General features: G+C 46.4%; 1 protein-coding gene across 1 annotated transcript in view; it reads right to left on the bottom strand.

Annotated features, from left to right (window-relative positions):
* Positions 1 to 26,347, bottom strand: part of LOC144174435 (cytochrome P450 3A17-like) — a 282,872-nt gene that overhangs the window by 148,004 nt on the left and 108,521 nt on the right. Inside the window, exons 9-13 of the mRNA XM_077703152.1 lie at positions 20,387 to 20,456; positions 17,232 to 17,340; positions 16,152 to 16,243; positions 13,278 to 13,418; positions 10,143 to 10,305 (exon numbers count right to left, since the gene is read on the bottom strand). Of these exons, the coding sequence (XP_077559278.1) occupies positions 10,143 to 10,305; positions 13,278 to 13,418; positions 16,152 to 16,243; positions 17,232 to 17,340; positions 20,387 to 20,456 (575 nt within the window). The remainder of the gene's footprint in view (positions 1 to 10,142; positions 10,306 to 13,277; positions 13,419 to 16,151; positions 16,244 to 17,231; positions 17,341 to 20,386; positions 20,457 to 26,347) is intronic.

Genomic DNA, 26,347 nt, shown 5'->3' with positions numbered 1-26,347 from the left:
CTTCTAGCAAAAATTTCACGATATGTATGTATGTATGTATGGATATGTATACACACACACACACACACACATATATATATATATATATATATATATATATATATATATATATATATATATATATATATATATATATATATATATATATATATATATATATATATATATATATATATATATATATATATATATATCCCTTTTACCTTCAAAACGCCCGCAACGCGCGCAATGAACATACGAGCGCCCTGCTCTTCCCCATAAACAAAAATGCTGTTTCTATTGCGGGTTTCTGCTCCTTGCGCTGCTTCGAATTAAAATGTTCGTGGTAACGTGGCAACACATTTTTGAAGTCTTTCCTCTTTTATTACTAATGTAATAGTTTTAGCAGGTAAAGAAGTATTCTTTCTAACTATCGCAACGTTACTGCCCCTCTTAGCACTAATGGGAGGGATGAACCAGTGAAAATACCTTCATGTCTAAGGAGCGGGGTTTATGAAAAGTACAATCTATACGACTAAACGACGGAATAAAGAAAGTGCACATACGCCTGTATCGAGGTCCTTCTATATATATAGTACTCTAATTCCCGTTAATCTAGTGGTCGGCACAAATTCCGTACCTTTAGGAGGCTTTTAACTTTTCACAATTGGAAAAGCGACGCCGAATAACCGATGACCTCGGCCGCAGGTAACTGCTCGAAATCTAAAATTTCAACCCCCCCTCTCTCCATCGCTCCCCCCCCCCCCCCCTTCACAAAACAAAACGCGTACGTTGGTAGCCCATACGTTCAAGATCTATCACAGCATAAAAATAAACACATTTAGAAAGCGTGTACACACAACAGCAGATAAACTAGTGTTCATGAATGCTATGACACCGTCTGTTGGCAGCATAAACGGGCAGTTGCGGCACCGAGTAACGCAAGTTACCTGTATAGTAAGTCTGGTATCTCTCATGCGTACCTCGGTAGTGATCCCGGCAGAGGAAACGCTACAGCAGCAACAACAGGCCAACGATCGCCGTGCTTGCAATGGCCGCGAAATTCGATAAATCATTAGGATGCAAGCTGTTGCAGCGCCCCCTCAGGAAATCTCTCATATTTCATCTCGTCTGCCCAATAAGTGCGCCTGTCCACTGCACGTGGGTGCACTACAAAAACACTCCATCAACGAAACTCTTAATGATGGAGCCCCTGTTGCAGCACGTGGCAGTTTATTGGGGTGGTACCGAATCTGCGCATGCTCTTCTCTTCTAACCGCAGCTAGAAAAGTAGGGGCGGTCGCGCAAAGTAACATGAGTTTGTGCGCCAGCAGTGTCGTTTTGATGGAAACACTGTTTCGTTTTCTGTTCTTTGGCTCTGCGCTGGTCTTGTATAATCAGCCTGCTCTGGAGGCGCTGTGACATTGTTTGACCCACCATTCTTGCTCATGCAACCGTGTAGGGAGCGAACAAGATCCCTTAGAATCCCCGTTAAACGAACGACACAGCTGCGCATTAGCGCGCAGAACCAGGATTAATAAATGTGCCAACCTAGTTTAATACCCCCGTCACACGGGCACTTTCAATCGCTATTGAGTCGATCAGGATCGAGCTCAATCCGAATCGGGCGCATGCTACACGGCAGTTTCAATCGCGATCGAGCTCGATCCCGCTCGAACTCAATCCTGGTTTCTCAAGCGCGATCGAGGCTTTCAAGCGCGATCGAACGAAAGCGGCGATACTCTTACCACAGAAGGTGAAAACTTCAACTAACGCCACAAACTGTGTCAAATAACTTGACCCAAATATGCGTGAGGTAACATTGACATAGTTACGTATACCTACGACCGCGAGAAGTTACCGGACGCCGGCCGCAAGTACAATGTTAGCGCCATCTAGCGTACACGAGTGCAACCGGTGCAACTTATCGATCGCGATTGAAACGGGCCGTGTAGCAGCGGCAGTGCGTCGAGCGCGCTCGAAAACTCGATCGCGGTTCACTTCAATCGCGATTGAAAGTGCCCGTGTGACAGGGGTATTAAATATGCGTTCACTGGCTAGTCCAGCGAGTGTGTTGTCTTATCTTTGATTCGTGTCTTCATGTTTTTTCGCTGGTTTTTCCAAAACGTCACAATGCATCAACTGGCGAAGAAAGCTACACTTCTATAGTATAAAGCTTTTCATGCGGCTCGCATTAGCTGGGATAGACCTTTAAAAAAGCTGGGCAGTTGTTAGCGGCTGTGTGCCCACTTGACCTTTTTTTCGGATTCTCCAGAGGGCAACTGGCTATTCTTCTCAGGCGTTTCATTACTTGGGCAAAGCCAGCTTTATGCGGGACGTTTGTGGGTTCCTGGAGTTTCCCCGACATGGTCTTCTTAATACGTATTAACCTTCGAAGGAAGTTGCTACAAGCTATACACTACGCGTTGCACAGCCTTGTAGTTATCATCTCCATGGCCCTGTATGATTTACAGTCCGATGTTACTGATCCCTGACGTCCGCTAGCGAAAGCGACGGTTTACCCCACATACCTTTAAAGAGACTCTGCAACATTTCCGATAAACGCTTTCACTCTCTCCTTTGGGTTTGGAAGCACTGTGAAAGTTTTAGTTATTGCCAGCATAAATCGGCACTGTGTGATTTGCTCATCGGATTAGACCCGCCCTCCGTTTCTGTGTTGCTTTGGTGGCGATTTTTTTAAAGTGCCTACCGAATGCGTTTGTTGTGGCAAATGAAAGGAAGGCGGCCAATAACCGCAATATAGCTCTAGTGACGTGACTCAAGCACCCGAAGAACGCCAATGCCGTGAAAGGGAGAAAGAGCTTTTGAGCAGATTTGAGCAGATTTTGAGCAGATTTAAGTTCTCGGATCTTCATAGATCACTAATTTTTGGCTCAGGTACTCCGTACCCCCCATTCAAAGTACTGAATGTGCTTGTTGTCTACAGTCTGAAAGCCTTTACGATTGAGTGAAAAGTTGTTATTATTATTATTATTTTTTATTTGGAAGGGGAGACCAAAAAGTAAAAAAAAGGCGTTGCAGGATCCCTTTAAATATTTTTTATAGCTGAGTATACAAAAAAGCAAGAAAAACGGAAATAAATACACAAACGCCCGCATTCCAAACTTGCAGAAGCTTTTAACAGATGAGTAATCGCTCAAAAAACACTCGCGTAAATGTAACCGACATGTCTGAAGGCGCTATAGCGAACGTGTTGGAAACGCCCATAAATCAAAACTACGTAAATTCGCTCGGTCTCTTTCTTTTTCTTTGGACAGTTGTCGTGACGTTCATAACATAAGGAGCACATACAAAATAGCCACTGCTAAAACGAAACGTTTGTTTTGTGCATCGCGTGCTCCGACAAATTTTGTCAGCCGTCACTGTGATTTCACGCCTCCGTGCACGCACGTGCGATCGTTAGTGGGCAGTTCCTGCTCGCAGCAGCACTATTTGCCGATCTTTTGCTTGCTTAAAAGCGCGGAGCTTCATGCAGCTCACGCCACCTCCAACAAAGTGTCAGCAGCACAATTTTGTTATTTTCGCCAAACGACGTATACAGTTGATTTAGCGTGAAAAATGGAATCAGGGCGGGGTAAACGGAAATTTTCGCTACTCACAACGGTAGCTAAATGCTCAAAATAATTAATCGCAGTAACTCGAGAAAAAGAAATTTAGTTTTGGAGACTGCTTCCATCTTAAACACTATAACCACCAGCCAAGTTTACACGGAATATTTTTTTCTAAGATCCGTAGGTAAACATTCTTTAACGATTATACCTTTAGTCTACATTGACTGCGTCGCACATAAACCTTCTTGCACTTTTTCGTCCCCTATTCCAAGCCCCTTTCAGCCGCTTTCAAGTTGAATAAAACCGTCTGTAAAAGATCGAGTGTGCAGATTTGATGTACACAGATGGGCCTCAGGTATACGAAACCGTATTTTACAAATTTCGCAAATTAACGAACAAATTTAATACCCTCGCGGAGCTGCCCATAGGCTTAATGTTGTTCGCTGTTACGTAATTGCCATTTAATGAAATACTCGTCTAGAGAGAACGTTCCTGCCGGGTGGGCGTGTTTTTCTCCACTTCAGCCTTTTTCTTCGGCTCAAAAAAGAACGCCAAACAATTTAAAGGGAGGTGAACGAACATACAGCAACACACTCATTCCCTGAGCAATAGGCTGTCCCTAACATTAGACAATGATGGTTAGTAGGCTCCATCCTTATGTTTCAAAAATATAAAAATTATCTCCTTATATTTAAATATATATTTTGTGTACATGGCGTTCTGTCAAGAGTTTAAGAAATAAAATAAAAAATACCGATAACGCAACCGCCACTGGTACTTATATTGTGGTTGTGCTTCTATGGTAAAGAGTTTAAGGAATAAATGAAGAGCATGAAGGTAAGCCGTGCACGTCTGCGCAACAATGATGCAGTAAGGTTTTAGGCAGAATAGCAGTTTAAGTGAAAAAGTAGAGGCAACTATAAAGAAACCTCAAGCGCTAATGCCACGGGCAATGGAACTTGGGTTAGTAGGTGTGGGCGGGATCAGCATCGCTAGGGGGGGGGGGATGTGCTCCCCCCTCCTCGGGAAATCCAGGAGGGAGTTCGGGCTCTGCCCCCCTCCACCCTCTCCCCCCCTCCTCCCCCCCCCCCCCCCCCCCCCCGCGGTAGCCGGCGCCTATGCGGCGTATACATCGAATTTGGGCAATTCCCACCTGTTTATTTTCCCTGTCTAGTTTAAATTAACCCGATCACAAATTTTAAGAAATGCACAAAGCGTTTCTCTATATCAAACTTGGAAACATAGCCACGCTGAAAGTCTTTTTAAACGCATTGTTGTTGTTACCGTCACAAGGACAAGGTGCTGTTTACACCCGCTTAGCCTGCCGAAATTAGCGTAAGTAGCGCGTAACAGTGTACCTGCGCGCTAATGCGTAACTACACACGTGAGCATCGCCCCGTTGGCCCTGAAGAACAGCGTAGAAACGCCAAAACCTCGTAGGCCGCCAGTCTCGCCATCTATTGCTTCGAATCGATAAGTACGCCGAGCATAGCACCCTTTCGTTCACAGGGGGCGCTAGTTGCATTGTAATATAAGACACATCTTGATGCGCGCGCGTTTTAAAGTTAAAGTTAACCATTGTTATGCAAGGTTTACACTTTTTCTCATAATGGTGGTGGTGGGGGTGTATTTAGGTCAGGCGATGCTAGCCTTGCATAATATGCTGGCAATTGCTCTACCCGAATGTCCTCTGATGCGTCAAATATATGCCTCCTCCACCATGAGTCCTTGAGTTGTGTTTCCCTGAGGAAGGTAACAAGCACGTGTGATATACCTCTTTACGAAGTGTTCAATGCCCCTCTACGAACAGGACGTGGTCCAGAATGGCGTGTGGGGCTGTTAAATTGCGCATCACCGAGAAACATATTGTCTTCACCGAAGCATATTTTAAGAAGCACATGAAGTGGTGTTCCATACTCCTCCCACCCTATATGACGTTCACAGAGGCGACCGAACGAGGCCCAGCTTGAATCACGAAGCTCTGGACTGCGCTGACCGTGTTCGGAGGCGGTATAACAGAGCGGCATCCGCTCTTGTTAGTCCTTTCGTCAGATAAGGTGAACCTTGGTGGGCACGCACAGACTGAAAATGGTCGCTAACTTCCCGACTTCATCATGTTGAGTTTAGGAATACATTTGTTTCGAACAGCGCTGACGATTCGACAAAGTTGGTCGGCCCCATCGGCGCTTAGAGTTGAATCGGAAAGCGCCCCATCGACGTTCCACGCCAGTGACGTTTTATTAGCGCCATGAACAAATCGCACCGCCATCACGACGCTGCAGCGAGCTGCAAAGCGTACTCGATGGTAGGCCGTGCATGGTTGAATCCTTTATATCTTGCTCCGTGGTTGAATCTTTCAAAGCACTCACCTGAGAGACAGTTGATTTCTTGACTTTTATTGGAGAGTGTACCAGTGTCTCTAGATACTGTCGTCTTTGTTACTGTCCGATTTGTTGATGGCAAATTCCTTTCTACTTTGCTCTTTGTAGTTTTTGGTATTATTCTTTGTGCATCTAACAGGGCGAACTTTTTTTTTCGCTTGATAAACAACTTCCGGCTTCCTCAAACATGCTCCCGTCTCCGAATCAATCATTTTGTACCCGCCGAGACACAGGGCAGGCCCCTTTTTAAATTGTTCAGAGAAGGAGGTATAGTTAAACTTATACAGAAGAAAAGGGTGAAAAATTGACGCAGCAATATTCCTACCCTGCGTGAAGGAAGGTCGCAGTGTTTTTGGAAACTTCATTTTACTCTCCTTGAAAAAAAGAACAGTTCGATTGCCGGTTGCAGGTAACGACTCAGATCAACAATTTGTTCACTACTGCAGTATATTACAGCTTGTGAAAAATAATCCAAGGACCATTAGCTGGGGCCGACAGAAACGAGTACGCATCCATTTCCATTACTCCCTGCAAAAAAGAAAAAAAAATAGATGGTCGGCAGTAGCAGGAGCTTGAGCGGGTTTCCTGCACTAGGCCCAAATGTCATGTAACAGGTGACTTTACAAACAGCAAAAATGCAATGGGAGGAGAAGAGATACAATTTGCTGCTTACAAGTGTCAAAAGAAGAATGCTGTGTTGCGCATGCGGGAAAATGTATGATTAAGAGTGCGAAAGGAAAAAATAATTTGCCGCTCCTTCCTAACGTTGTTTTTCTAAGTGATCCTAAAGACATTTTGTTATGAATTCCGCCTTAGTTTCCATCTTGCACATTTTTGTATTTTCTTGAAAGCTGACCAAGTATTACGAGAGTGCTATACTCGCTGCCCGTGCTGTGTGGAAATGGTAGACGTTATAATCAGCTGCCACAGATTAATAACGCATTGAGTGTAACTATTGTAATACCTTTTCGTGTGGACACGCTGTGTAGGTGAACTCTTTCGGTCTCGTCTTTTTTTGTCAGGGTGGAAACAAACCAATTGCTACTAAAACAACAATGAGGTATGCAGACGTTCTTGACATACCGTATACCTTGTGAACTACTGCAGATCAGAGTGGTCTACAATGGGGCTTGCAATGTAGGTCTTCTCTTTTTATTTGCAAAGCTCTTATGTCGTTATTATTCCGTGAGTAATAAGTAAGACATGTTGGCACAAATTTCTCATGGCTCCGCAGCGCCGCGTCGGTCTTTCAGCGGAGCGAGCGATAGAAAATCACAGAATGGCATAGAGGAGGAAGGGCGTAAAGAGAATCGATTTCGCAACGGCGCCCGCATTTCAAAAGTGACGTCAGGGGTGACGCAAGGGGGGCCGCCTACATCTCTGCTGTCTCGATGGGTTCCGTGACTCCAGCCCCCACTTTTACGTATTCTAGAACGGAGTGTGCAGCGCAGATGGTGCAGGGCGGCAAAAGGGGAAAGCTGGAGCAAGGCATATGCATCGGGCCGAGCTTTAAATTCGAGCGGTAGGGGGACGACATGCTCATGCACTTTTAAACGCGTGCCACCCTCGTCGCCAATATGCGTGGAGACGCGAGCTAATGCGCGAGCAACGCCGATGTCTATGCTCGCCAGACACCGGCGTCGACGCAGCGCCAGGAAGCATCGGAAAGCGGGCTGCAGCGCCCGGGTTTGCCGTCCATCTCGTAGTTCGGAGTCATTCCTTTCAGCAGAAAACAGTCGATTTCTTTTTGACCTACGGTAGTGGGCTGCCATGAGAGAAATTGCAACGTATTTCTGTTCGAAAGAGAGCATAGTATTCGTGGCTAGCTTAGCTTTCATCAGGGAGATCGGGGATTTTCGATGCCTTTTTGGGAGTTAAATAAGGGAGCTCTGGCTACATCGCTTGTAGTATTAGCATGATGGGGCTTGTCTGCAAGATCAGTAGGTGACGAACAAGCCTTATCAATGCCAGAAATCAAGTGCTGCATTGTATTCAATCCGGGGCTACTGTGGCTTGTGAGGGGAGACTGGGGATGCCGATAGCTTTTGGTTACTCAAAAAAGGAAGATTTCATTACAAGGCTGGTAGTACAAGAATAACTGGTCTCTCCTCCAAAATTGGCGCGTAAGAAAGAAGCGTTCTCACTGTCCGAATTTATAAAATACGGCCACAACGAAGCACACTCAACAATATTGGTTGGCAACCTAGTTTAGTATACTGAATTCTTGCCCTCCGGTAGTTGCCTCCTGACGTGGCCGATAGGTTAAAGGGGCACTGACACAAAATTTTGAAGGCGAGATAACTTCGGAGATAGATCGGTGGGAACACATATACATCATCTGCAAAATATCAGCGGTGAATACAGCCTAGAACATATTTAAAATCAATTTTGAAGTGTGCGAAACGCAACCGAGCGGCCAGCAGATCCACCCGCGCAAGTGTAAATAAACACCATCCAAACACGTCACGAGTTTGTGTTTGCGGCTTCCGCACTGCCGGCTCGCCGCTCCAATCGGAGGGCCGGAGGGCGGAGCTTCTGCTCTCGAGAACGAACGACCCGATCGTTGGCGGCGGAGGCGCCGTGATTTCGTCAGCTCATCGGGCAGCTGGCCGCGACCGAAGTTCTACAGCGATTCCAGGCACTCTGTTTCTATTACTGTTTATTACCATTGGACGCGGAAACGCGCCGGGGGCACGAAAAGCCCACTGAGCAAGCCGCACGGTCGCTGTGCAGGCGGCGGCCACGGCCGCGAAGTGGCCCACGCCGGCGCAGGTAGCTCGAGTGATAGCTTGTTACCGCTGCACGAAATTGTCCCCAAGTCCCGACCATGGTGGCTTACATGAGAAAGGAGTTAATGATGCCATGGCGGGTTGCATTAAAAATTGTCATCTGCACCGCTTACGAGAGCGGCACTCGAATATCCGCCGCAGTGCTAAGCCGAACACATCTGTAGGCGGACCTGTAGGCAGACCGGCCGGCTGCTCCCAGCGCGCTTCTTGCCACCCACCGTCTCGAGCGTCGCGCGCCGTTCGTTAGCCGCGGTAGCATTTGCACTCGCAGCGCCTGCGTCACATCCACGGTCGCTTTTTAATTAGGCGCCTCACGAGATCAGTACGGGGGGGCATTCGCAGAAACTGCCGTCGATGCGGATTCGACAGTGCGTGCTACGGCGGCTGTGCTCTGTAACTGTGATATCCCTCCGACGGTCACGTGGTCAGCTTTGTTCACACAAAATCCACAAAATCCATCGTTTCGCGGCACTCGTTGAAACCGAAACTGCGACCGGCCGCATTGAAAATGCCTCTAATTAAACAACCGTCGCACGCTGAAGCAAAAGAGGTTTCTACAGGTTATAAGTAGGTCACTAGCTACTTATCGCAACAAAAAAAACAAGATGCAAAATTTTTGTGTCAGTGCCCCTTTAAGTATTTGACTCAGCATCATTTCCTTGACTTCTGTTGTGAGGGTCCGTGGCTGGAATCTTGACAAAACCTCGCTTTTTTCCGGTGATAGTTTAATCAGATGTTTTGTTTTTGCCAGGGTAAACAAAGGGTACCAATGTATCTTGCCTTTTGATAATACAAGTGATGTTCGACTCTAACCTCAGTTGAAAGCACCGCTGAAATTTGTTTTGCTCACGCTTTGAATTCGGGAAGCAGTCCGTACATGACATCAAGGTAGGACATAAAGTTGCAACTAAATAAGTAGTTCGAAGAGCATTTTTGCGGATCAAGCTGTTCGGATTTCACCGTAGTAAGAAAACACATTTTGCAACGTTTCAAAATTGGCATAACCATTCTTGGCAACGAATAAAGTAAGGCAAGTGAAGTTTTGATGTCAAATCTAGGGTCCTGATTACGGCATTTAAACAACCAAAAAATTACTTGAAAAGCATGGCAGAGGTCATGCAAACGTGTCCACCAACGCACGTCGACGCAGCGGCTTACGCCTGACTTCGGTGGTCTCATAATGTTACTCGCCTTTCCTGTGTGTCGGCGCGGTGCCGCCGAACGACGCCGAAGCTCGCGTGACACGTGATTTCGCGTCCATGTGGTTGCGTCTCAACTGCTAAACCCTCAATGTTCACAGCGCCGGGTGTATGTACCTTGGTTTGCCTAAGTTTTTCTTGATCCTTAGCCATGCCTAGTTTGCAAGCGTCACACTTGGGAATCGTATTAGAACTACAATTAGTGGAGTAGTTAGAACTCACCTTTTGTGATGGACCCAACTCCATTCGATAGTTCTGCAGCAGCCTGGCGGCGGTGTACTTGACTTCGAAAGTCGCCATTTGTTTTCCCACACAGTTGCGCGGCCCTATTCCAAACGGCAAGTGGGCCCCGTTGTACAGGGAAGGTGCGTTTTCACGGGAGAATCTGAAATGTGACAGCATGGTCTATTGGCATCGTCAACCGAGCACTCACACGACCAAAACGGCACAAAACGTTTCAGGCACAAAATTTTTTATCACAGCCTTTTTGTACATATAGCCATCAGTGTACCCACGGGTTGTAACAGGCAGGTTGATGAAATGTTATTCATTTGAGTGGTATCACTACTGTATTCACTTTGGGGATCACGGAAACATTTTTAAAAGCTCTGCGTAGCGATGAGGTATCTTCAGTGGATATGTAATTTAGCTCCTATAGGCCCTGGTTGGAAGAAAAAACTGTTCACTGTAAATGGCCGACAGGGAACAACCGCGTTATACGAATTTAAAGCCCATTATTTTATGCTAAATCATTTGTGAAATTACGGCCTATATACCCCGAAATGCTAATTTAGCACAGCATGACGGCGTGAACACTACCTTTTTCGGCATGTACGAAATCCCGAAATTTAAGTTTCGGTTAATACAATTCTGAACGGGAGGAAAAACCCCATTAATTTTTAAAATGAGCACATCTAAGCTACACGAATAAGGTGAAAGAGAAGATACTCCTGAAGCTACAAATATGCGCTGCTTGTCTGCGTCGATACTCTGTGGATGTATGAAATGCTCTAAAGGATTGTTTCTTCGCGTTGTAAGCTTTCTTCCCCTGGTGCATCACCAGCGGCAAGGACCCATATCTTGATATATTCTGTCAATGGTGACAGCTGCTCTTTTAGACAGTTTATAGCCATCAAAAGACCCCCTTTTTTGCTCGAAGTCAACAGTTCATATTTATTGTAGTGGATGTATTAATTGTCTTAAAACAATATGTCGCCATGTGGCAGCATGCTCGGGAGTTTATCTGTTCCAACCATTGAAAGACAATATTTTAGTGTCATAAGTTTTGGTTCCTCTTATTCTCTTTACTAATTGTTTGCGCCTGTGGTAGCAATTTATTGGCCTTCCCTTTACAAGCTGATAGGTCTGCGCAGCCGGGGACAGAATTAAGGAAGCTTCGCGCGTACGTTCACATTGGTCGCAATGCTTCCTTTTGCAACTGTGGTAACCACCGCTTCTAGTGAATGAAGTGGGGGCAAAGACCACGGAAATAAATAAATTATGCACAGTTACGGAAACGCTATATTAACTGGTAGCAGTGTAGAGTGATCGTAAATGTCCCACCGGAACTGCGCGAATGGGCAAAAGCGTAAACATTTGTCAAAACTCGCCGCAACGTCTCTTACTATATTAAAATCACCCCTAATTAAGTTTAAGAGTAGCAGACAAGACGTGACTAATAAAATACAAGAAATGAAGGAGACTCACAATAACTCGTTAGACATGAAGATAGCAAAGCTTGACGCAACGTTCACGACCATCGTAAAAGTTTAAGTCCGCGATTACAGCCGATTTGCTTCTTCTTCGCTGCCGCAACGACCTTTACTCCACCACTGTTGGCTTAAGTGTGAGAGAGATTCTTCCATTTGTTGGATGGGATAATCATTGGACATCACCTTGGAGGGGCGAACACTATGACGTGTCTGTCTCATTCCGAGCAAGTGTAGCCACGATTATCGCAAGCGCTCGAGTTTATATTTTTTGACTGATCTTGGCCAATCTCCTGAGTGGGTATGCTTCACTTGCAAACATGCGCTGATGACGCTGAGCGATCGCCGCGAGGCAAGTACACGCGTGCGCTCGGTATTTGCTTGGTTTTTAACATAGAGTTTCTTAGTAAGTATAATAGAGAGGAAACTGCGCCTGTAAGCCATGTCGTGGTAGGGGTTCATGGGAAGACCCCCTTTTTGGCTTTGGCTTGGCATGACAATTGGATTCTTAGGTGCTTTTTGGGGTTTGCTTTCTTCACTTAGCATTAACACGTTTACAAGCTACAAGGAAGCCGAAATCCTCCCTGTTCTGTGGTAGCCGTGTTCGGTGAAACAGCAGGCAGTGCGTGATCGCACCTGACGTTGCTCATGCCATAGTCGAAGGACGCGTGACTGAGAGGTTAATATTCCGCAGCGAAATATGTAGCCGACGAAAAGACAAAACAAAACGTACTTCGACGAAGACAAGATACGACCACGGGGATACGACAGATACAGACGCTTGTATGCGTCCTATCTTGTAATCGTGCACGATGGTTTAACGCCACGTTTTCTTTTTTTCTTGTTAAACTAGTTCGTGTTCGGTGCACTGGTTCACAACGAGGGCAACGTTTTAATAGGCACGCTCAAAAAACTTTCCAAACTCTTCAAGCAACTTATTATTTGCAATAATGGTAAAATTAATAAATTCAGAGTCTCTAATGAGTCCCCCCCCCACCCCCCCAAATATTAACCTTGTTCGTAACTACAACCTTGGCCACCAGAATAGCAGGGACAACCGTTCCGGCAAAAATGCGCTCTGCTTGCTTTTTCCTTAGTTTTAAAACAGCCTGTTCTTAATTAAGAACATAATTAATTGATTAAGAACATAAGAACATAATAACATAACTTACATAATTAATTGCACACTATTCTTCGCGTTTTTGTGGCACTTTGTTTAAATTTGCGGTCACAAAAACGTTTCAATCCAAGCCAATGATAAAACTAAGGCGAGCGCGATGTATAATGGCGGTCCATGACTACACAGACGGCCTTGATGTGAGCAGCATAGACGCTAGCGCCAGATTCCTCTCTAGTGTATATTGTAAGAAAATCTATGCTTTTTAACTGCCGGGCGGTCGCTGCAATCTTGGTCAACCTCCCTAAGTGGGTATGCTTGCCTTAACAAACGTGAGTAGGCGATGTTGGGCGATCGTCGCGAGGCACCCAAACGCGATTTCTAGGCATTTTGTTGGTTTTGTTAACTGCCGGGCGGTCGCCGCGAAGCCCTCGCTCACGTGCGCGTGCGCGACAATTTCTTAGTATTTTCATCTACGCACACGACAAATTACGATTTGCTGTACAGCTTCGCTGGTAATAAATGTTATACCTGTCGGGATCGAACTCGAAAGGAGCGGGCCAAAACCGCTCGTCGAGTTGAAGGTGATACTGCGGTATCAGGAAGCACGTTCCTGCTTTGTATTTGATGCCATCGAACTCGAAGTCTTCCAGTGCTTTTCTGCTTATAGACCTGAAAGACACGCAAGATGAAGCCTTTTATTTCCATCAACTCTCACAATATATGTATCGAAGTAAGGCCAACATAATCAATTATCACCACATCTAAATTAGATTGCCTTTGAAAGTCAGTAATAATAATTGTTCTAATAATCATTATAGTGCTATAATAATGATGGTGATGATAAAAATAGTGCTAGAAATAATTTTCTTCGGCAGAATTAGCTTGTTTTTCGATAGTGTTTCGACAAATTGCAGTGTTAAGTTTTCGAACACTTCTACGAAGATCCGGAGAACCTGAAGAATCTGGGGAATTGGGCGAAGACGGCAGCCACCGCCAGAGGGTTCCTGGAATGGGGAGGCCTACCACCTCGGACCGGCAAGGACCAAGTCCTAGCTAGTCTTTTCAGCCAATAAACGTTTATTTCTCTCTCTCTCTCTCTCTCTCTCTCTCTCTCTCTCTCTCTCTCTAATGTCACAATCGCTGCAGCGAGCACTAAGGGTAGCAATAAGCTTTTTTCTTAAATTTATTGAAAGTACGCATTTTCAGATGCATGAAGTTTCAACCATAATAGGACCCATTGCACTAATACAGCTTGCCTACTTTTTTAGTTGCATTAATTACCAATGGTTGATGAGTAAAACTCATGCAGATACTTCCTATGTGACGTTTAAAATATTCAAAGGGGTGGTCGTTTGTCTTTAATGTTAACAAGTGAGTTAAAGAAACCAGATGTGTGTACTTGTCCCTATTTCGTATAACGTATTACAGTCACAAAAGAGTACCTCCTAAAACGGTAATTTTAATCATTAACTTGCAAAAGAAAGTTCTCAACAATATTGTACCATTTCTGGACGAATCACAAGCCGTGCAGGGTTCCGTGCATTACCGCTGACCGCATACACGTCTACATGACGTCAATACTATTTGCATGAAAACAGTCAGAAGACAACTAGCTAAGTCCTAGCGCGCGCACACACACACACACTCACGCACATTTTATTTTTGTATGTTTAGTGATTTATTATTTAACAGCAAGACAGAGCTATAGCGAGAGATAGACGAACATACTGGTGAAGGGTGAAACTGGGATATAAAATTTCTGTGTTCGGATTTAGGAAAATTAATGCTTCATTAGTGGGGATACTTTCCATGAACCGGTATGTTTATGGGTGTCTGCATTAAATATCAACGTCCAGAGGAAAACGTGTACTGCCCGAGACGCACCGGAGAAACGGACAACTTGGTTACTCAATAAAGATTTTCAGGAACTCTATGGGAACCCTGTTCCTCGTCAAGTGACGCAACCGATACGCCAACTGAGAGATGTGGGCAAGGCCACGGAGCAAGAATGTATACAGGAGGTGAAATGGCAAATTGCGGGGCGGGCGAGTGAAATTGTCACAATTAAAACCAACACGGAATGCAAAGCTTCGTAGCTGCGGCGGCGCAGGAGAAGGTTGCGGAACCTGATGAAGGAAATGATAGCAACCACAATTCATTCTGATTGATTGATTGATTGTAGGGTTTAACGCGCCGACGCAACGCAGGCGATGAGGCGCGCCGTAGTGGAGGGCTCCGGATTAATTTTGACCACCTGGGGATCTTTATCGTGCGCCGAAATCTCGTACACACGGGCGTTTTTGCTTTTCGCCTCCATCAGAAAAGCGGCCGCCGCGGCCGGGAATCGAACCCGCGACCTCGTGCTCAGCAGCGCAACGCCTTAGCCACTGAGCCACCGCGGCGGGTCACAATTCATTCTGGGGCTGAGCAGTGAAATGCCATTCACGACGGCCGCTTAGCTTCTTCTCGCGCGTCAGATGCTGCTATTGTAACCTTGATTGATTGATTGTAGGGTTTAACGCACCGACGCAACGCAGGCGATGAGGCGCGCCGTAGTGGAGGGCTCCGGATTAATTTTGACCACCTGGGGATCTTTATCGTGCGCCGAAATCTCGCACACACGGGCGTTTTTGCTTTTCGCCTCCATCAGAAAAGCGACCGCCGCGGCCGGGAATCGAACCCGCGACCTCGTGCTCAGCAGCGCAACGCCTTAGCCACTGAGCCACCGCGGCGGGTGCTATTGTAACCTTGGCCAAGCGCTTGTGACGTTATCCTGCCACACAAACAAGCGCTGTTTACCATCCTTTCTTGTTCTTGCTCCGGGCTCAAGGCTCAGGGTAGTTACTGGAATCATTGCAGTGCCTGTCTTTGGAAACTGAGATTTGATTTGGTTAAGTTCACTTCACTTGTGTTTTTTTTTCTACGTCTTCCAACTATTCTTACAACCCGCATGCACTTTTCAAGACAAAAACAACGTAAAAAGAGGTGTTTCGAACGCACCCTGTCGCTGGTAGCCCAAGAACGTTGGTATTTCTAAAACAGTTGGTTTTAAGCCGCAGTAACGTATACACCCAGAAATATGGAAGAAATACAATTCAAGCCTCTTAACTTGCCTGTTTTAATGTTTTACTGGGCGAGTTATGAAATTTCTAACTTTTGCTTCCTGTGTTCAACCAACATGACTGTTCAGACCATTTTCGACAGCCATCACGTGAGTTTGTTTTACTGCACAGAGACACTCAAAATTCCGTTCACATTTACGCCAAAAGCTCTGTATGTACCTCATAGCTTTTTTTGTGAAGCTGTCTTCATTACAGTAAAACAGGCCACTTCCTACGCCACGAATACTAAATTGGGGGGTGAACGGTGACAGACAGACAAATAAACAGGTGGCACACTTACGTTAAGGCCGGCGAGTAGATGCGGAGGGTCTCGTCTAGAACTTGGCCCAAATAAGTCAACTTCTTCGTCACGGTGTCATAGTCTAAAGAACCCTGCATGCAAAAGAACGTATGTATGTATTTATTGTTCTTTATAAAGAGAGGAAGGTCCACCAGCAGGGGGGAATTGCCTCGCCTAGGGGCGGACACCGAAACGCCTGCTGATGTAGGGAAGGTTGGATAGGGAGGAAACAGTACATAGGAATGGGGGGATAGGGTTGACGGTTTACATGAATCACATATAACACATAGGCAACATAAACAAGGAACATATACACAACTTATAGGTGAAAAAAAAACGGGGAGTTATACAATTGAGCGAAGTACGAATACATATAAACACACACATGAAAGCTCATGCGCACGAATTACTGCGTTTATGTGCACAGTGTCATTCTTCTGTTAATTTTAGACCTATGTTTTGTATAATACAACGTAAATGTAGTAATCGCTTTGCTTTGTGCTATTTCTCTATTACGATTGTGCTATTATGCTTAAATTTGTGAACAGACGTGTTATTATGTACGCTGTAAATCGGGTGGCTGAGGCCTCTGTCAGGCCACGTTCGCCTTTAGTATCAGCCTCTCCTTGGTTTTGCCAAGAAATAAAAAAACTCAAATACTCTAAAAGAACAGTTGTTCAAAGAAAAGAGCAGTGAAAATACTTTATAGCGGTAATACTGGAGGACGTAGGTGTGCACTGGCGCATCTCGAAAAACGGCTTCGGGTGCGTGGTGGTTAACACATTTTTACTGTTTATGCAACCCTTCCCACGTTCAAGAGCTGAAAAATTTATTGCTAGTTAATACAAAATGAAACGACAATTGTTCCGTCTCGTACACTCTCAATGTGCCCCTGGTTAGTGCCCATCACCTCTCAGCCTGACAGCTGGACATTATCAGGCAAAACGCGAACCACAATGCGGTTATCGCAACCTGATTCATAGCGAGCCGATACACATGATTCTGCGGTAAACTACTTTAGGAACGCTCATGTAAAATGTATTTTTATTTGGCAAGTTTTGTCAGACAAATCGCACTTGCCTTCCTTGACAGGGCGTCAAAAACTTCCTGCCTCACTTTCTCCTGGACATCCGGGTACTTGGCCAGTACAAACGTAATGTAGCACAGTGACGTCGAAGTTGTCTCATACCTGTAAAGGATTGGTTTACCTTCATTTACATAAAGTGGTAAAATAGTCGCAAGTTTCTCGCGTTGACTCGGCATGTCTACAAAACTGAGTTACTCGTTTGTTCTAACTAGTTACTTATTCTATAATTTCATGCCTCCATTTAAAATAAAACTTTTGATTGATATTTTTAGAGTGTTTAACGTGGCATCGTTACTGCAGAAGTTGTCTGACACAGTGATGATTATTGTGGGCCATGGTGTTGGCAGAGGTCTTTTGGAGTTGCACTGATTAAAGTCTACCGATGATGAGGAAGTAGTCGCACTATAGTCAGGAGTACTGACAGTAAGGTAAAAAGTGTTCACGTAAATTCCCCACCGCGGGTTCGAAGCGGCCGCCTGGTACAAATTCATTCTGTCCTCCCCCACCTGAACTGTTTCAATGGAGCGACATGGAGTGATAACTGTACCCCAGCGACTGCAGCTTCTCAGCAGACCGACTGGGGTGAAATAATTTTCTAGGAAGTCTCTCCTGCGGTGCTGCCCCACAAAACGATGGAGAAACGTCTCTCAGGACCAAACACGCAAGCAGGGGTTCATTAACGCACCTTATCTCCAGGCCTAAATCGAACAGAGTAATTAGTGGCGTCGTAGACAGCCTTGCGCATACGGGCTGCTTATACATCATGCAATGTCGTCGAGTTTCCAGCAGTACGCGAGCCATACTGCTCATAAGACGGTGAAAATGAAAGAACGGCTGCACACAAGAAAGTTAGCTCGAAGGCAATGGAGAAGGAGCGGCCATATACTACAAAACATTGTGAGTTAGCAGTTGTCTCTTACATTGGACTATCATAAGCAAAGCTGAAAAACAGATAACGAAGGAATAACAAAGAAAGGATGGTGTCCCATCTCTGATTACGAGGACTCAGTTACGGGGAAAGCAAGTTTCGGAGCGTTGGATGAAAGCGTTTTATTAGACAATTCTTCTAACGACGGTTACTAGAACTTGTTTTGAGCACCATGTCGAGGCCCGCAGAAGTCCTTCAATTACAGTAGACAGGACAGACCGGCTGTGGTATCCCAAGACGAGGCGAGATGCTCCTTGGCTTAAATCGACGTTGTGCTTGACGAAGGGCACGCCTTCTGCAGCTATGCCCGAGCGAATGGGACTGTTTTCTTTTGTCTGGTTGGATGATCGATGACCGTAACCAAAATTACTTCGAGGGTAAAGGCCCGAACAAGGCAATGCCGGGGGTCTCAAAGGGCAGAGTCGGGCAAGGAAGAGGCTGAAGTAACTTTAGGCCGAGGTGTAGTCAGATTCGTCTCAGGTGCTGGCAAGAACTGCGGGAGGGAACGTATCCGACCAGAGTTGTGGAAGCAGGCCTTAAGAAGAGGCAACGTATTCGTTGCAATGTTTTCGTGAAGCCATGATGGCCAGCGCTTGTCGGATCAATCGGACGAAAATATCGTTTGATTGTTGCAGCGACAACACATCAGCGCGTTCATGAACAATAAGGAAGGTGACGAATTTGCCAAACGGAGGGCGCGCTCTCGGGCAGCGCTCGTTCAGCACAATGCGGATAGTAGAATGACCAACTAAACAAAGGGTTTGGGTCCATCTGTCTTCCAGGACGGATACATGTAAGAAAAATCATACTACTATAGGCAGAGATTTCCACGAAATAGGGCCCCCGATGATTTTTTTAGAGGGGCTAAGCAGCAGAGCCAACAGTGGTGTACCACCCCACCTAGGTGATGCTCTTCAAGGCGCGTGAGAAGTATTTAGACAGGCTAAATGAAGGTACGTCATTCCTCTTCAGCAATGGGTGATTCTCATCTGCGAATGTGAACGAATGATTTTCCCATGCGAAAACACTCTGTTGGACCAAATTAGTACAAACAAAACGCCTACCACACTCTAGAAGCTGGGTGAAGTGTGAATGAATGGGGGCTATAGAAGTTCCGGTCAAGTAACAGAACTCCAAGGTCAGCGCGAGGAAACTTGGAAGATTCCTTTTTTGGAGCGGACAAGGAAAAGCCCACAGCCGCAGAAATTTCGCTGTGGTCGGGTACTGTCCTGTCTTTGTTAATAAGGTCGCCCAGTATCCTGAACTTTTTGCTTGGAAGCCGTTATTTTATTAGGCTTACCGCGATAGCGATGCATGTGACCTCTTCATCTAAGCGATCGATTCCGCGAACGTCGACGAGAAGAAACCCAAGTCGTCTAGACAGAAGAAGTAAGTCTCAAGTTTGAGTGTTGAAGTACTGAGCCCATCATCCGCTCAAAAGTTGCCGCAGCGTTGAAAAACCCAAAGAACATAACGTATACAACTCGTATAAAACGTCAGGAGAGACAAACGAGCACTTTTCCTTTCAGGACTCATGCATGGAGATCTGCCAACAGCCATAACGCAAGTGTAGGCTGAAGGACTGTTCGGCTCCTTGCACACGGTCGCTGGCGTCTATTATATGAGGCATTGCATAGTATATGCATACTTTAGGCTACTTTGGTTGAGGACACGAAAGGTAACGTATAATCGTACAATGACGTCTTTTTTTTCAGCCCGTACAGCTGAGGAAGGCCATAAACTGAATAAGGGCCGAATAACTGTTTGAGCACGTCAGACACATTTCCCTCGATTGCGTTACTCAATGAGGGGAAGAAGCGGTAAGGGCGGCGGCGAACAATGGTAGATCCAGAAGTTTCGATGCGTTGTGCGGCTGGAGTGTGTGGGAAAGACAGTCGAGTGGTAGTTAGCGAGGCATATATTGGTTTAAATGTTGCAGAAGGGATATCTTGGATGGCGTTAGGTGACCTACAGCACATTTCTCTTATCCATTGCTCAAAAGGAAACTGAAGTGATGTGCTTTGAAACTGAACTGTCAGCTCAGCCCTGCGACCATTAGAAGTACGCAGTGCGCAGCCGTACACAATCCACCAAACAATTTGCTAGTGGTGGCCGGTACATTTAGGTTCGGAAAAGCTGAGGAGCGAAGTTGGCTTCATGAGGAGGGAATCTCAAAGGAATGCTACGCGGATTGCCTTGGAGTACGCATTCGTGCCTTACCCCGCAACGAACAGTGCAGCTGCGTTAAGTGCCACTTCTTTAGCAGTTAGTGCCCGAGGTGGCGGGACACCTAAAAAGAAAAACGAAGCAAGAAATGATTATCAGTACAGCTAGTGTGGAAAGGCATGTCATCGCATTCTACTATCTAGGTTGGGCTCAGTGGCTTTACTGTCCCAGTCACAAACTTCCAACACAAAAACGAGGTTCAATGAATGCTACAGCTTGAATCATAATTAGGATAGCTACTCCTGCGAAGGAAACTTTCACATCCACCTCAATGCAGGTATAAGGCTACAAAGAAAGCTATACAGCTTTATCATACCTACTCCTGTTCATCTTCTATTTTAATACTAAACAACGGCGCTGAGCGTTAAGCAATGCATTGAGTTAAGTTTAAATGTTGAGCAATTTTAACGGTGTTGCAATTTCTATTACAAGTGTAGCAAGATCGCTGTTCTATTACAAGTGTAGCAAGATCGCTGTCCATGAAACCTCGAGTGAATAGTTGTGGTTCCAAATTTGCTCCGCTTCGCAAAACACACATGCCCTCGAGCGCACGCCCGTTCATTAAAAAAATATTATGTATGTATGTATGTATGTATGTATGTATGTATGTATGTATATATATATATATATATATAGCGAATCAGAATAGGAAATGAGGGGCTCGTAGAAATAACACAGAAATAAGGTTTGGCAGTCAAGAAAACCTCGGAAAGCAAAGGGGAGGTTGTGGTAGGTCATTGAAACAGATAAAGAATTTGGAAAGAAAGAAAGAAAGCGAAGAAAAAATGCCCGCCAGGTGGGATCCGAACCCACGACCTCCAGAATACCGGTCTGGTGCGATAACCACTACGCTACCGGCGGGGCGATATTCCTCCCCGCTTTCTGGAGTATTTATGTCAATGTAATTTTGTTCCTGTGCTTGGGGGTGGTAGCCAGCGCCACTCTGACTTCTCGGGGTGAAGGGGACCTTCTTTTTAATCCCCGCGCCGTGACACGAGTGTCTACGACATGTCGAGAGTGGTCAACCAGCGTTGAACCCTCTTAAGCTCCCTATGGCACCAAGACTGCCAGAACAGAGGCCCTCGCTATGCATATAGCGAATCAGAATAGGAAATGAGGGGCTCGTAGAAATAACACAGAAATAAGGTTTGGCAGTCAAGAAAACCTCGGAAAGCAAAGGGGAGGTTGTGGTAGGTCATTGAAACAGATAAAGAATTTGGAAAGAAAGAAAGAAAGCGAAGAAAAAATGCCCGCCAGGTGGGATCCGAACCCACGACCTCCAGAATACCGGTCTGGTGCGATAACCACTACGCTACCGGCGGGGCGATATTCCTCCCCGCTTTCTGGAGTATTTATGTCAATGTAATTTTGTTCCTGTGCTTGGGGGTGGTAGCCAGCGCCACTCTGACTTCTCGGGGTGAAGGGGACCTTCTTTTTAATCCCCGCGCCGTGACACGAGTGTCTACGACATGTCGAGAGTGGTCAACCAGCGTTGAACCCTCTTAAGCTCCCTATGGCACCAAGACTGCCAGAACAGAGGCCCTCGCTATGCATATAGCGAATCAGAATAGGAAATGAGGGGCTCGTAGAAATAACACAGAAATAAGGTTTGGCAGTCAAGAAAACCTCGGAAAGCAAAGGGGAGGTTGTGGTAGGTCATTGAAACAGATAAAGAATTTGGAAAGAAAGAAAGAAAGCGAAGAAAAAATGCCCGCCAGGTGGGATCCGAACCCACGACCTCCAGAATACCGGTCTGGTGCGATAACCACTACGCTACCGGCGGGGCGATATTCCTCCCCGCTTTCTGGAGTATTTATGTCAATGTAATTTTGTTCCTGTGCTTGGGGGTGGTAGCCAGCGCCACTCTGACTTCTCGGGGTGAAGGGGACCTTCTTTTTAATCCCCGCGCCGTGACACGAGTGTCTACGACATGTCGAGAGTGGTCAACCAGCGTTGAACCCTCTTAAGCTCCCTATGGCACCAAGACTGCCAGAACAGAGGCCCTCGCTATGCATATAGCGAATCAGAATAGGAAATGAGGGGCTCGTAGAAATAACACAGAAATAAGGTTTGGCAGTCAAGAAAACCTCGGAAAGCAAAGGGGAGGTTGTGGTAGGTCATTGAAACAGATAAAGAATTTGGAAAGAAAGAAAGCGAAGAAAAAATGCCCGCCAGGTGGGATCCGAACCCACGACCTCCAGAATACCGGTCTGGTGCGATAACCACTACGCTACCGGCGGGGCGATATTCCTCCCCGCTTTCTGGAGTATTTATGTCAATGTAATTTTGTTCCTGTGCTTGGGGGTGGTAGCCAGCGCCACTCTGACTTCTCGGGGTGAAGGGGACCTTCTTTTTAATCCCCGCGCCGTGACACGAGTGTCTACGACATGTCGAGAGTGGTCAACCAGCGTTGAACCCTCTTAAGCTCCCTATGGCACCAAGACTGCCAGAACAGAGGCCCTCGCTATGCATATAGCGAATCAGAATAGGAAATGAGGGGCTCGTAGAAATAACACAGAAATAAGGTTTGGCAGTCAAGAAAACCTCGGAAAGCAAAGGGGAGGTTGTGGTAGGTCATTGAAACAGATAAAGAATTTGGAAAGAAAGAAAGAAAGCGAAGAAAAAATGCCCGCCAGGTGGGATCCGAACCCACGACCTCCAGAATACCGGTCTGGTGCGATAACCACTACGCTACCGGCGGGGCGATATTCCTCCCCGCTTTCTGGAGTATTTATGTCAATGTAATTTTGTTCCTGTGCTTGGGGGTGGTAGCCAGCGCCACTCTGACTTCTCGGGGTGAAGGGGACCTTCTTTTTAATCCCCGCGCCGTGACACGAGTGTCTACGACATGTCGAGAGTGGTCAACCAGCGTTGAACCCTCTTAAGCTCCCTATGGCACCAAGACTGCCAGAACAGAGGCCCTCGCTATGCATATAGCGAATCAGAATAGGAAATGAGGGGCTCGTAGAAATAACACAGAAATAAGGTTTGGCAGTCAAGAAAACCTCGGAAAGCAAAGGGGAGGTTGTGGTAGGTCATTGAAACAGATAAAGAATTTGGAAAGAAAGAAAGAAAGCGAAGAAAAAATGCCCGCCAGGTGGGATCCGAACCCACGACCTCCAGAATACCGGTCTGGTGCGATAACCACTACGCTACCGGCGGGGCGATATTCCTCCCCGCTTTCTGGAGTATTTATGTCAATGTAATTTTGTTCCTGTGCTTGGGGGTGGTAGCCAGCGCCACTCTGACTTCTCGGGGTGAAGGGGACCTTCTTTTTAATCCCCGCGCCGTGACACGAGTGTCTACGACATGTCGAGAGTGGTCAACCAGCGTTGAACCCTCTTAAGCTCCCTATGGCACCAAGACTGCCAGAACAGAGGCCCTCGCTATGCATATAGCGAATCAGAATAGGAAATGAGGGGCTCGTAGAAATAACACAGAAATAAGGTTTGGCAGTCAAGAAAACCTCGGAAAGCAAAGGGGAGGTTGTGGTAGGTCATTGAAACAGATAAAGAATTTGGAAAGAAAGAAAGAAAGCGAAGAAAAAATGCCCGCCAGGTGGGATCCGAACCCACGACCTCCAGAATACCGGTCTGGTGCGATAACCACTACGCTACCGGCGGGGCGATATTCCTCCCCGCTTTCTGGAGTATTTATGTCAATGTAATTTTGTTCCTGTGCTTGGGGGTGGTAGCCAGCGCCACTCTGACTTCTCGGGGTGAAGGGGACCTTCTTTTTAATCCCCGCGCCGTGACACGAGTGTCTACGACATGTCGAGAGTGGTCAACCAGCGTTGAACCCTCTTAAGCTCCCTATGGCACCAAGACTGCCAGAACAGAGGCCCTCGCTATGCATATAGCGAATCAGAATAGGAAATGAGGGGCTCGTAGAAATAACACAGAAATAAGGTTTGGCAGTCAAGAAAACCTCGGAAAGCAAAGGGGAGGTTGTGGTAGGTCATTGAAACAGATAAAGAATTTGGAAAGAAAGAAAGAAAGCGAAGAAAAAATGCCCGCCAGGTGGGATCCGAACCCACGACCTCCAGAATACCGGTCTGGTGCGATAACCACTACGCTACCGGCGGGGCGATATTCCTCCCCGCTTTCTGGAGTATTTATGTCAATGTAATTTTGTTCCTGTGCTTGGGGGTGGTAGCCAGCGCCACTCTGACTTCTCGGGGTGAAGGGGACCTTCTTTTTAATCCCCGCGCCGTGACACGAGTGTCTACGACATGTCGAGAGTGGTCAACCAGCGTTGAACCCTCTTAAGCTCCCTATGGCACCAAGACTGCCAGAACAGAGGCCCTCGCTATGCATATAGCGAATCAGAATAGGAAATGAGGGGCTCGTAGAAATAACACAGAAATAAGGTTTGGCAGTCAAGAAAACCTCGGAAAGCAAAGGGGAGGTTGTGGTAGGTCATTGAAACAGATAAAGAATTTGGAAAGAAAGAAAGAAATCGAAGAAAAAATGCCCGCCAGGTGGGATCCGAACCCACGACCTCCAGAATACCGGTCTGGTGCGATAACCACTACGCTACCGGCGGGGCGATATTCCTCCCCGCTTTCTGGAGTATTTATGTCAATGTAATTTTGTTCCTGTGCTTGGGGGTGGTAGCCAGCGCCACTCTGACTTCTCGGGGTGAAGGGGACCTTCTTTTTAATCCCCGCGCCGTGACACGAGTGTCTACGACATGTCGAGAGTGGTCAACCAGCGTTGAACCCTCTTAAGCTCCCTATGGCACCAAGACTGCCAGAACAGAGGCCCTCGCTATGCATATAGCGAATCAGAATAGGAAATGAGGGGCTCGTAGAAATAACACAGAAATAAGGTTTGGCAGTCAAGAAAACCTCGGAAAGCAAAGGGGAGGTTGTGGTAGGTCATTGAAACAGATAAAGAATTTGGAAAGAAAGAAAGAAAGCGAAGAAAAAATGCCCGCCAGGTGGGATCCGAACCCACGACCTCCAGAATACCGGTCTGGTGCGATAACCACTACGCTACCGGCGGGGCGATATTCCTCCCCGCTTTCTGGAGTATTTATGTCAATGTAATTTTGTTCCTGTGCTTGGGGGTGGTAGCCAGCGCCACTCTGACTTCTCGGGGTGAAGGGGACCTTCTTTTTAATCCCCGCGCCGTGACACGAGTGTCTACGACATGTCGAGAGTGGTCAACCAGCGTTGAACCCTCTTAAGCTCCCTATGGCACCAAGACTGCCAGAACAGAGGCCCTCGCTATGCATATAGCGAATCAGAATAGGAAATGAGGGGCTCGTAGAAATAACACAGAAATAAGGTTTGGCAGTCAAGAAAACCTCGGAAAGCAAAGGGGAGGTTGTGGTAGGTCATTGAAACAGATAAAGAATTTGGAAAGAAAGAAAGAAAGCGAAGAAAAAATGCCCGCCAGGTGGGATCCGAACCCACGACCTCCAGAATACCGGTCTGGTGCGATAACCACTACGCTACCGGCGGGGCGATATTCCTCCCCGCTTTCTGGAGTATTTATGTCAATGTAATTTTGTTCCTGTGCTTGGGGGTGGTAGCCAGCGCCACTCTGACTTCTCGGGGTGAAGGGGACCTTCTTTTTAATCCCCGCGCCGTGACACGAGTGTCTACGACATGTCGAGAGTGGTCAACCAGCGTTGAACCCTCTTAAGCTCCCTATGGCACCAAGACTGCCAGAACAGAGGCCCTCGCTATGCATATAGCGAATCAGAATAGGAAATGAGGGGCTCGTAGAAATAACACAGAAATAAGGTTTGGCAGTCAAGAAAACCTCGGAAAGCAAAGGGGAGGTTGTGGTAGGTCATTGAAACAGATAAAGAATTTGGAAAGAAAGAAAGAAAGCGAAGAAAAAATGCCCGCCAGGTGGGATCCGAACCCACGACCTCCAGAATACCGGTCTGGTGCGATAACCACTACGCTACCGGCGGGGCGATATTCCTCCCCGCTTTCTGGAG

This window comes from Haemaphysalis longicornis, unplaced genomic scaffold, assembly GCF_048455015.1.
Source record: "Haemaphysalis longicornis isolate Haplotype H1 unplaced genomic scaffold, Haemaphysalis longicornis Haplotype H1 scaffold_3, whole genome shotgun sequence".
Taxonomy (NCBI): Eukaryota; Metazoa; Arthropoda; class Arachnida; order Ixodida; family Ixodidae; genus Haemaphysalis; species Haemaphysalis longicornis.
This window is presented reverse-complemented; position numbering and strand designations above follow the sequence as displayed.